Source organism: Muntiacus reevesi, chromosome 4, assembly GCF_963930625.1.
Source record: "Muntiacus reevesi chromosome 4, mMunRee1.1, whole genome shotgun sequence".
NCBI classification, from domain to species: Eukaryota; Metazoa; Chordata; class Mammalia; order Artiodactyla; family Cervidae; genus Muntiacus; species Muntiacus reevesi.
Genome location: NC_089252.1, coordinates 170,108,446 through 170,120,222, shown reverse-complemented (window position 1 = coordinate 170,120,222; position 11,777 = coordinate 170,108,446). Strand labels below are relative to the sequence as shown.

The following is an 11,777-nucleotide window of genomic DNA, read 5'->3' as shown; positions in this document are numbered from 1 at the left end:
AGCCTCAGCTGGAAGGGGCCTGATGGGAGAGGCTCCAGGGACAGCCGCTGTCAGAAAAGACTGGCGCCCCGACCGAGGGTGATGCCCAGCAGGGCCTCCCTGATCGCCAAGGGCCAGCAGCAGATAGAAGGACCCGGGAGAGTCTGGGTGGGTGGAAGGCGTGGAGGCAGGGGGCTGCCCTCAGTGACCTGCCCTGTGCCCACAGAGTTTAAGAAGTTCCTGCTGTACGCACGTCAGATGGAGATCCGGGGTGTGGATCTGGACGCCCCATACTACAACTACATCATCTCCTTCACGGTGCCCGACATCGACAACGTCACGGTGCTGGACTACGACGCCCGCGAGCAGCGCGTTTACTGGTCCGATGTGCGGATCCAGGCCATCAAGCGGGCCTTCATCAATGGCACCGGCGTGGAGACGGTCGTCTCTGCAGGTTCTGTCCGGCCCTCACCCCCTGGCTCCCTGGGTCCTGTTGTCATGTCCCCGAATCCTTTCCCCCAGAGTGCTCCCATCCCCATGTCGTGATCCCTGTTCCCCCAGAAACCGGGCTGGCCCCCTCCCCCTCAAGCCCCCGACCTGTGTCCCGCAAACACCCAACCACAGCTCCCCACTGTGTCCCCAGACTTGCCAAACGCCCACGGGCTGGCTGTCGACTGGGTGTCCCGAAACCTGTTCTGGACGAGCTACGACACCAACAAGAAGCAGATCAACGTGGCCCGGCTGGACGGCTCCTTCAAGAACGCGGTGGTGCAGGGCCTGGAGCAGCCCCACGGCCTGGTCGTCCACCCTCTGCGTGGGTATGTCCTGCAGGGCCCCAGGTCGAGGGGCACGGGGTGGGGGGCGGGGGAAGAGGAGGACTCTGACCGGCCCCCCGTCCTGGCGCCCCTAGGAAGCTCTACTGGACGGACGGCGACAACATCAGCATGGCCAACATGGACGGCAGCAACCGCACCCTGCTCTTCAGTGGCCAGAGGGGCCCTGTGGGTACGAGCCCGCCCCGCGGCCCTGCGGCCCTCCCCGCTAGCTCCTCCAGCCGGAGGTGCTCTCAGGCTTCCTCCCTGTGGCTCCTCCGTCTGCCCGAGCTCCCAGCTGAGTGCTTGTTCTCAGCACCCTCCCCCTGAACCACACACATACTCTGAGCCCATCCCCAGAGGTGAGAGGCTCCTGGCCCCCAGCCCTGGTGGGTGCTGGGCTCTCTGGCCGTGACACCCCTCTTCTTCCAGGCCTGGCGATCGACTTCCCTGAGAGCAAACTCTACTGGATCAGCTCCAAGAACCACACCATCAACCGCTGCAACCTGGATGGGAGCGACCTGGAGGTCATTGACGCCATGCGGAACCAGCTGGGCAAGGCCACTGCCCTGGCCATCATGGGTGAGGCCGCTGGCCTGGGAGCCAGGGGCTGGAGCAGAGCAGGCGGGGCCAGGGGGACAGGGCGGGCCTGGGGTGGGGCCTCCCCCGGGGGTCTCATCCCCTCCTGCCTCCCCAGGGGACAAGCTGTGGTGGGCAGATCAGGTGTCAGAGAAGATGGGCACGTGCAACAAGGCCGACGGCTCGGGGTCCGTGGTCTTGCGGAACAGCACCACCCTGGTGATGCACATGAAGGTCTACGATGAGAGCATCCAGCTGGGTGAGGCAGGGCCAGGGCCGGGCCAGTGGGCTGGGGTCAGAGGCCGGGGCTGTGCCAGGAGGAGCCCTGGGCAAGCGAGGGGAATGAAAACGGGTTCGACTCTGCTCACCACCCACGGGGCCCCTCTTTCACAAGGGCCAGGGGCCCTGCAGGACTGGAGCCCTGAGCTTTGGGAAGGGGGTGACCCCCACCAGGTCTGGGGTCAAGGAGTGACCATCCTGTCCCAAGGCATGGTCCAGCCTGAGGCCGAGGTCCCGAGGAGAACCAGTAACCCTTTCTCTGTGCCTCCCACTCGGCCCCAGACCACGAGGGCACCAATCCCTGCAGCGTCAACAACGGCGACTGCTCGCAGCTCTGCCTGCCCACGTCCGAGACGACCCGGGCCTGCATGTGCACGGCCGGCTACAGCCTCCGGAGCGGCCAGCAGGCCTGTGAGGGTCAGTGCCCCCTCTGCTCCCCGCCCCTCTACCCTGGTCCTCAGCCCCTCTCAGCCACCTTCCCCTTCTCGGCACGGGGACAGGATGAGTTCATCGCGCAGTCATCTGGGTTAGGTGCTGAGTCAGCGTCCACTGTGCTGGTCGCCGTGGGGAGGCGGGGACAGAAGTCCCTGTCTCTGTGCTCAGCAGGCTTGACCAGAGGCGGGGGAGGGGAGGCATGAAGCGGCTCTGACTTCAGTAGGATTTTGGAGAAACAGACGTCGGAGGGGACGCCAGGGTCACTTCGTGCAGGACGTGTGCTGGGCACAGAGGATTTGAGTGTGTGGTTTGAAGGAGAAGGGACAGCATGCCAGGCGAGGGGTCCAGAGCAGTAGGACAGTGGGTGCAAGGCCCTGAGGGGCCAGCTCGAGTGGCGGGCAGGGCGTGGGGTGCATGGGTGAGGCTGTGGGGCAGGCGGGGTTCTGCAGGTTCTCAGCCAGGAGCACCTGGAAAGTGGTGTTTGGGGCAGATTAACCTGGCGGCAGACAGCCGGCCGAGCGGTGGAGGGAGAGACCAAGGCAGTTAGACCAGTCAGAAAGCCGTTACCCTGCGCTGGGGCTCAGCAGCGGGGTTGAAGAGAAGGGATGAAACTTGGATGAAACTCGGAACTGTTTCACAAGAACTTGCTGACTGATTTACGAGCCCGCCCCAGGACAGCATTTCCCGAAGTGCACTCCTAGGAACCTCCCTCTTTGATGTGGTCGATGTTACAGAAAGAAACACTGGGTTGAACTAAGTTTCAGTGGATTTTTCTTTTTTTAGCTGCAGAACTTCTCAGAGCCTTGCATATGCTCATCTGCTCTGAGAATTTTCCGTGGGGAGACTCTTTTAGTGTTTGGGGTCTCCCCACACTCGACCACGAACCCTTTTCTCCAGGGAGCCTGAGCAACCAGGGCCCGTTAGGGGGATTCAACAGAGGACGTGCTTTGCAAGGGGACAAAGGCGGGGGGAAACTCCAGGGGCGTGGATAGTGGCGCCTTGTAAGAAATGGGGAACTGAGGAGGCTGGCTCAGGAGCCGGGTGCCAGAGACCCAAGGGTGTGACACGGGCCAGACGGACGAGGACAAGAGGCCACTAGGGTGGAAATCTAGATTTGGGAGTCACTGGGTCCTATTGCCTCATCTGAACCTCTCCAGGTTCTAACACCTTTAGGATTGGCAAAGGGTTTGTGTGAAGCGAAAGCCTGGTCTCTGCTGCCCTCTAGCGGGCACCAGGGGGAATCACAGGTGGTTCCCTGGAGCCGCCGGGTGACGTGGCTGTCCCGTCCCCGCCCAGGCCCCGAGCGAGGGTGTGTGGTCCAGGGGAGGTGTGATGGCTGGGAGGAGGTATCAGAAGGGTTTGCGGGTGACGGAGCCAAGCTTGCGGGGTGCCAGCGAGGCCCGTGCGCGGTGTCCTTGTGTTTCAGGCGTGGGCTCCTTCCTCCTGTATTCTGTGCACGAGGGGATCCGGGGAATCCCACTGGATCCCAACGACAAGTCGGACGCCCTGGTCCCAGTGTCGGGGACCTCGCTGGCCGTCGGCATTGACTTCCATGCTGGTGAGCCTTGGTGGCAGGAGGGAGTGGGGCATGCCTTCCCGTCGTGGTGGAGTGTTCTGGGGTCCCGGGAGAGGTCGCCTGACCGCAGCTGCCCTGCCCTGCTACACCGCCGCAAGCCGCTGGTCTCCCCAGCTCCCGGTCACCCCCGTCTTCATCCCCTTGTGATTTTGACCCCTCCACCTTGTCCCCTGCCTCGGTGAGCATCCCCGTGTTGGCTCCTCTGCCCGCAGAGAATGACACCATTTACTGGGTGGACATGGGCCTGAGCACCATCAGCCGGGCTAAGCGGGACCAGACGTGGCGCGAGGATGTGGTGACCAACGGCATTGGCCGCGTGGAGGGCATCGCCGTGGACTGGATCGCAGGTGAGCTCTGGGAGGGCTGAGGGGCTGCAGGAGAGGCAGAGGATTGGGGGAGTGGGGCCTCGGAAGGCTGGAGGGGACGAGGTACACGAGTCCCCACACGCACGCCCCCCTGAGCACCGCGCCTTCCTCCCTCCACAGGCAACATCTACTGGACGGACCAGGGTTTCGACGTCATCGAAGTTGCCCGGCTCAATGGCTCTTTCCGCTACGTGGTCATCTCCCAGGGTCTGGACAAGCCCCGGGCGATCACTGTCCACCCGGAGAAGGGGTGAGGAGCGGGCGGGGCTGGCCAGTCCCCACTCCTGGCTCTGGTCTGGTCCAGGCCTCTGACCACAGGCCCGTTCTCGTCTGTGCTCTGGGGACTGACCCCTGCTTCCACCTTCACCCCAGGTACCTGTTCTGGACCGAGTGGGGCCAGTACCCGCGGATCGAGCGGTCTCGGCTGGACGGCAGTGAGCGGGTGGTGCTGGTGAACGTCAGCATCAGCTGGCCCAACGGCATCTCCGTGGACTATCAGGTCTGGGTGCAGGCTCGGCCCTGGGGCCAAAGAGCTGGACCCCGCTCTGGGGGGCGGGGCAGCTCCCCGTACCCTGAGCCCTGCTCCCCACGGAATCTCATGTGACAGGCCCGTGGGTGGGAAGAAAAGCACCAAGGGGTCAGGGGGTCCTCTGGCCCAGGCCCCATGCAGGGTAGGGTTCCGCCACCCCGGAGGTGGTCAGGGAGGTCCCTCAGAAGTGGGCACTTGGAGGGAGGCCTAGAGGGAGGCCAGCAGGGCCGCGGGTCAGAGAGCGGGAGGATGTAGAGCAAGGAGGGAAGAGATGGTGAGGCAGGAGTGAGTGGATGCCCCGCGCTGCCTGGGACATGGGGCTGGCAGCGAGGCGGGCGCCTCTGGCCTGCAGGACGGGAAGCTATACTGGTGCGACGCCCGGACGGACAAAATCGAGCGGATCGACCTGGAGACGGGCGAGGAGCGCGAGGTGGTCCTCTCCACCAACAACATGGACATGTTCTCAGTGTCCGTCTTTGAGGACTTCATCTACTGGAGTGACAGGTGGGCCTCTGTCCCCGCCCTCCCCTGGGCCCCAGCTGACAGCCGGCTCATGGCCCCTTGCCTCCCCGCAGGACCCATGCCAACGGCTCCATCAAGCGCGGGAGCAAGGACAACGCCACCGACTCCGTGCCCCTGCGAACGGGCATCGGCGTCCAGCTCAAAGACATCAAAGTCTTCAACCGGGACCGGCAGAAAGGCGAGGCTGGGGCTCTGGGCCGGGCAGGAGAGGAGCTGGGGGAGCAGTCAGACCGCAGGGCAACTTCCAGGAGAGCATGATGAGAGAGACCCGGGGCTGGTGAGGGGAGGCCGAGGGGGTTGAGTGCCAGGGCCTGGAGAGTTGTCTGAAGTGGGGGCATGGAGGCAGAGCAGGGCGCCGACCAGAGTTTCCGCCTCAGCCGAGAGGACAGGGGCAGCCGGCCGGCCCTGCCCGCCGTGACCCCTGGCTTCCCCGTGGCCGCCCCCCGCCGCCCCCAGGAACCAACGTGTGTGCGGTGGACAACGGCGGCTGCCAGCAGCTCTGCCTGTACCGGGGCAACGGCCAGCGGGCCTGCGCCTGCGCCCACGGGATGCTGGCCGAGGACGGGGCGTCGTGCCGCGAGTATGCGGGCTACCTGCTGTACTCCGAGCGCACCATCCTCAAGAGCGTCCACCTGTCCGACGAGCGCAACCTCAACGCGCCGGTGCAGCCCTTCGAGGACCCCGAGCACATGAAGAACGTCATCGCCCTGGCCTTCGACTACCGAGCGGGCACCTCCCCGGGCACCCCCAACCGCATCTTCTTCAGCGACATCCACTTTGGGAACATCCAGCAGATCAATGACGATGGCTCGGGCAGGACCACCATTGTGGAGAGTGAGCCCAGACCTCCTTTACTTCCCAGGAATTGGGGGCAGGCGTGAGGGGGAGCGCGGGGAAGCCCGGCCCAGACTCAGGGCAGGGACGCCGCGGACACCAGCCAACCCCGCCCCTGCCCCGGATCTGAGTCCCGCCTGCCTTGGCGTCCCTGACAAAGAGCCAGTGAATCACACTGCATGTTACTGAAAGTCGCTCCCGCTGGAGTCACAGTTGGTCCCCTCTGGTCCTCGTTCTGCCCCCGAGGTGGAGAGCATAAGCCGAAGCTCGCCTCTGTAGATCTGGCTGCTCACAAAACGGGCTGCAGAGACCGGGTGGGTTCAACCCCAGACCCAGGATTTTAGTCACTTGAGCAAGTTTTCTGTGCTCTCACGGCCTCAGATTTCTCGTCTGTGCAAAGAGACAGGATGACCTGAGACGTCAGGTGGGAGAGCTCAGCTGGGCGTAGGCCACGTCGTGTGCGCTCCCAGAAGCGGGAGGGCCCAGAGCTTCATTCCCGGACAGCCTGTATACTCCTTGGAAAGTTCTGTTCTGTTCCAGTAGTTTTTTCTGCTCTGGGCTGGGTGCCCCCGGTCCTTTGCCTCATTCACTTGTTCATACGTTCGTCACTCCTGTCCGTAAAGACCTGCCAAGCGCGTTACTAGGTGCTAGGTATGCAGGGGTGATAAAAACAGCCCTGTCCTTTCAACCTCCTTGGCCGTTTTCTGCTTCACAGAGTCCTGTCCCCACGTCTGTCTGAAAATGTAGTGTCCAAAGCTGAACTCGGCACTCTGTGATCGTAGCTTGATCTGGAGAGCCTGGCAGAGCTGTCGTCTGCCTCTGGGCCATTGTTCCGGCTACAACAGTTCTATTAATGCAGACCTCTGGCAACCACATCACCAGACAGCGTGAAGCCGCTGAAAGCCCTGAGTCTGTCTCTCTTAAACTAAGTTCTGCCGCGTCTCTCTCGTCAGGCTCTCGGTTCTTTAACCTGAGCTTCAGGTGTCTACCAGTCCATCCAGTTCAGGGTCTAGAAGTTGGAGGCTCCCCAGGACAGCCCACGTGGGAGCTGATTTACTGAAATCCACTTTGCACCCAACTTGGCAGAACTCTGGCTCCAGGGAGGCGTAAGGGCAGCATAAAGCCAAATCTCGCCAGCGGTGGGGAGGCACCGGAAGAAGGGTTAGGGGGATGGACTATGGACCGTTTGTGTGGGAAATAGAGGAGGGCCTGGGGGCGCTGAGGGCCACCCCCACACACTCCCCAGCTCCCGCACTCCCCCCGAGTACAGGCGGGTGGGTGCCCCTCTGCTCTGCCCTCTGGCCCTGTCCTGACCCATCGCTGCTCCTGTCTCCCGCAGACGTGGGCTCTGTGGAAGGCCTGGCCTATCACCGGGGCTGGGACACACTCTACTGGACGAGCTACACCACGTCCACCATCACCCGCCACACCGTGGACCAGACCCGCCCAGGGGCCTTCGAGCGTGAGACTGTCATCACCATGTCTGGGGACGACCACCCCAGGGCCTTTGTGCTGGACGAGTGCCAGAAGTGAGTGGGGGCCCAGGGCATGGGGAGGGGTGGGCGCAGGAGGGCAGAAACTGCCCCCAGACAGACGGGGGCCGGGGATGCAGGAGCAGGAAGGTCTGGCTCTAACCTGAGCTCAGCCACTTTCTCGCTGTGAGGCCTGGGACTGGCTGCGGGACCGCTCTGAGCTTCGGTTTCCTCATCTGTAATATAAGGACAGTACCATCTCAGACGCCTTATCAAGGAGAGGGTGAGAGGGCTGTGGCGGCCTCTCTGGCTTGGTGATTAACTGAATCTCTTGATTCAGTCATCAGAGGGCCCTGCTCAAGGCACACAGCAGGTCCTCTGTATCTCTTGGTCTCCAAGTTTCAAGCAGAGTTTGTTCACCAAACGTCTGTTGTGTGGAACCTTGAGCTGGGCCCATTCCAGTCACCTAACTGGGGCGGGAGCTCACTGGTGGGAAACGAATGATGGCACAGGGCTGGGTGTGATGACCAAGGCATCACAGGGGCGGTGGGTTGGCCCAGGGCCTGCATGTGGAAAAGCCTCGCAAGGGCGGCCTGGGGAGGACAGAGCTTTGAGCAAGAGTGGGAGGAGGGAGGGCTCCGGGCAGGGGAGGAGCCTTACACCCAGTCCAGCTGAGGCTCCATGGCCCAGGAGTTGGGGGGCATGCAAGTGGGCAGAGGGGACAGGCTGAGGAAGCACAGGAGGCTGGGCTACGGTTGCAGATGGAGAATTTGGGGGGAAGCCGCCGGGGGGCGCACACCCCCAGCCTCCACCCGCTCCACCCTCCTGCCGGGGCAACCCCGCCCCCACCATCGCCTGGCACTCTTGGCCCACATGTGAGCAAACCTTTTTGCCCCTGAATTCTGCAGCTCTTGGAATGTTTCCCCAAAGCTTTACTGGGAAACTAAGGGACAAGCAAAACCCAAAAGCAGCTACTTAGAAACAGTGAGTGCACCGAAGCTAGATTCCCTACCCGGATGTAACTCACGCCCGGCCCTTGCCTGGCCGCTGCCAGGCCTGCTGGCCAGCTCGAGGGCCCTTCCCGCCTCAGTCCTGTCCCGCATGTACACGGCTTGTGACAGAGACCCCGTCTTCCCTGCCGTGACCCTTGGCAACTTCACCTGCCTGAGGCTGGTCCCAGGGCTCATCTGTCCTGGGCCTGGAGCCTCCAGGAAGGGCCATGCTCGGACCTCCGCCTCCTCTCATCCTCATGCACAGTGCCCTTGCTGTGAGCCCAGGGGGTGAAGCCCTCCACTCAACAAATGGCTTTTTTGTCTATTTTAATTTTTATTTGGCTCCGCCAGGTCTAAGTTGCTGCACTCAGGATCTTTTTTTTTTTTAGTTGCAGCATATGGGATCTAGTTCCCTGACCAGGGATTGAACCCAGGCCCCCTGCCTGAGAAACGCAGTCTTAGCCACTGGACCGTCAGGGAAGTCCCAGCAAATGGCTTTTGAGAACCAGTGATGTGCTGAGGATCCGGCGGGGAGCAGGGTGGGTCAGCCGTGCGCCGCTGGCGTATTTGAAGTCTGTCCTAATGAGGCTGCAGGGAGCTCCACAAGTGGGCGATGAGGACCTGGGCTAGGCTGGAAATCAGGGAACATGTCCTCAGGAAGGCAGCGCGTGAGCCAGGTCTGCGAGATAGCAGGGTGAGCTGAAGCCAGGCCGAGCACGGGGGCAAAGGGCCGGACTGTGCGGGACAGGCCCTCCCTTGGCCAGAAAGAGCCCGCGCGCTGGAGGAGGTCAGGGAGCCCGCACGGACCCAGATGGAGGGGCCCGCGGGGACCCAGATGGAGGGGGCGGGGCCTCTCCCGGCCAGGTGACCGCCGTCCTGGGGGCAGGATCCGTCTCCCGCGTGCAGCAGTTTGTCGTGACGAGGGAAGCGCTTCCCAGCATGAAGTGAACCAGACTGTACTTGAGGATGTAGGCATCCCTGGTGGGAAGGAAGATGACTCTAGCAACCGCCCTGGGACGCCCGTTTTCTCTGGGGGAGGCCAGCGGGAGACGCCTCCATCCACACCCGTCCAGATTCCAAGAGCCAGCGCCCCACCCCTTCCGCTGAGAGGCGGCCTTTCAAACCAGAGCCTTATCCTCGTGGGCTCGGGAGCAGTCAGCATCCCTAAAGGAAAGCCTTTTACCTGAGCGTAGTGGCAGGGCGGGGAGACTGGGTGGGTGGGTGCTGGGGCGGTTGTTAAAAAGAGAGAGACCTGGAGAGGTTTGAGGGGATAAGTCTGGCTGCCGGGGACAGCTCTGTGGCCAAAACGGACACGGGACGAGGGATGCAGGCCTGCGGTGGAGGGACGCCGAGAGCAGGTCCTGTGAGGGGCCTGGAGGGGGTCCAGCTTTGGTGCTGTCCAGTCGCTCCGTCGTGCCCGCTCTTTGTGACCGCCCCCCGCCATGGACTGCAGCAGGCCAGGCTTCCCTGTCCTTCACCATCTCCTGGAGTTGATTCAAGCTTATGTCCATCCAGTCGGTGATGCCATCCAACCATCTCATCCTCTGCCGTCCCCTTCTCCTCCTGCTCTCAATCCCTCCCAGCATCAGGGTCTTTTCCAATGAGTCAGCTCTTTGCATCAGGTGATCAGAGTATTGGAGCTTCAGCTTCAGCATCTGTCCTGCCAATGAACACCCAGGACTGGTCTCCTTTAGGATGGACTGGTTTGATTTCCTTGCGATTCAAGTGGCTTTGATGTAGCTCATTCTAAGTCGCTTCAGTCATGTCCGGCTCGTGGTGACCCCATGGACTGTAGCTTGGGGAGACACAAGCTCCTCTGCCCGTAGGCTTCTCCAGGCAAGAATGCTGGAGTGGGCTGCCGTGCCCTCCTCCAGGGCATCTCTTCCGTCGCCTGCACTGGCAGGCAGGTTCTTTACCACTGGGGCCTCCTGGGAAGCCCTGGTGTAGCTCCGTGCTTCTCACACTCCAGGGTGGGTGAGGGCGGCCCGGGGAGCCCTGGGAGCTCTGGTTCCTCAGCCTCCCTCCTTCCTAACTGCGTGTGCGTCTGGGACAAAGACCGAGGAATCACCATCCACTGCAGGTGGTCGGAGGACCACGGTGTCACACCCAGCGCAGTGCCTGACCGACCCTGAGGTCTTCCGCACCCACCTCCAGGGCCTTACCACCACCCCGCCCCCTAGAGAAGCACAGCATGACTGGCCATTCCCATCACCTCCTATACCAAGAGGAAACCAAGGCTCAGAGGGGCCAAGAGGCATGTTCAAGGTCGGAGCTAGTAAGGGGCAGAGCTGGGACTCAGATCCCAACTGTACACAGGCCTTAAGTTATGGAGGAGGCGGTTCTCGGGAACTTGGTGGTAAAACCCACATTTTACCAGGTCCCAGGACCTGGGACACACTGGACACCCAAGGGCCTTCAGGATGCCGGGAGAAGAGAAAAACAAAGAAAAAAAAATAATAGAAAATGCTCACATAGCACAGACGACTGTCGTTTAATCCTCAAATCACTCCACGGAGCAGATGGTGTTAATAGTACTATTCATTCCTATTTCATAGAGCGGAAAAATTAGTTACAGAGGGGGTAAGTAGCCTGCTAAGGTTCCTAGCAGCCAGGATCAGAATCCCAGAGCCCACTGTCTCAGTAAAGGCAGGTGTAGGCACAGAAGCGCTTGTACGTGTGTGTGCACGCTGACCGAGGCTGTGTAGCCGTCCTTCCCGGGCCCCGCGGCTATGCTGGCTTTGGTGGCCTGAGGCTGCCTGTGTGCCGGGCCCCATTCACGTGCTGGCGGACCTCCGGGTCTGGCTTGTCTGCACGCCCTCGCCTGGGCTCACTGCGGCCAGCTCCCTGGCTTCGAGTCCTGATCTCTGCGGCCTCTCTCCCCACAGCCTGATGTTCTGGACCAACTGGAACGAGCAGCACCCCAGCATCATGCGGGCAGCCCTGTCAGGGGCCAATGTCCTGACCCTCATTGAGAAGGACATCCGCACCCCCAACGGCCTGGCCATTGACCACCGGGCCGAGAAGCTCTACTTCTCCGACGCCACCCTGGACAAGATCGAGCGGTGCGAGTATGACGGCTCCCATCGCTACGTGAGTCTCCAGGGCGGGTGGGGTGGGCGGCAGGAGGGGGCCCACACCGGGAGACTGCCGGGCAGCCGGGGAGGACGCTGCCCAGGCCCAGAGCAGGGGGAAGGGAGGACGCCCGGAGCAGCAGGAAGGGCCGGGAGGATGTGGGGCGTCCTGACCTCGCCGCTTAGCATCCTCGACCTTCCTGGTTTGGCGTCCTCGGCAGCTGAATGAGGGAGGTGATGGCCGTCCTCTGCAGACCCTCCCGTTGTGTGACTGTGTCTGGGGAGCCGGGCCGCTGGTCCCCGGAGCAGGGGCGAGAGCCGTACCTCTGACG

General features: G+C 62.4%; 1 protein-coding gene across 4 annotated transcripts in view; it reads left to right on the top strand.

Annotated features, from left to right (window-relative positions):
* The window catches only part of LRP1 (LDL receptor related protein 1), a 79,680-nt gene that overhangs the window by 47,471 nt on the left and 20,432 nt on the right, over nt 1-11,777 (top strand). For all 4 annotated transcript variants that reach the window (XM_065934831.1, XM_065934830.1, XM_065934829.1 and 1 more), the window contains 15 exons: nt 206-433; nt 623-797; nt 890-984; nt 1,224-1,373; nt 1,489-1,629; nt 1,932-2,066; nt 3,511-3,642; nt 3,873-4,007; nt 4,146-4,275; nt 4,398-4,524; nt 4,907-5,058; nt 5,130-5,254; nt 5,533-5,910; nt 7,250-7,439; nt 11,260-11,464. In XM_065934831.1, the coding sequence (XP_065790903.1) occupies nt 206-433; nt 623-797; nt 890-984; nt 1,224-1,373; nt 1,489-1,629; nt 1,932-2,066; nt 3,511-3,642; nt 3,873-4,007; nt 4,146-4,275; nt 4,398-4,524; nt 4,907-5,058; nt 5,130-5,254; nt 5,533-5,910; nt 7,250-7,439; nt 11,260-11,464 (2,498 nt within the window). The remainder of the gene's footprint in view (nt 1-205; nt 434-622; nt 798-889; nt 985-1,223; nt 1,374-1,488; nt 1,630-1,931; nt 2,067-3,510; nt 3,643-3,872; nt 4,008-4,145; nt 4,276-4,397; nt 4,525-4,906; nt 5,059-5,129; nt 5,255-5,532; nt 5,911-7,249; nt 7,440-11,259; nt 11,465-11,777) is intronic.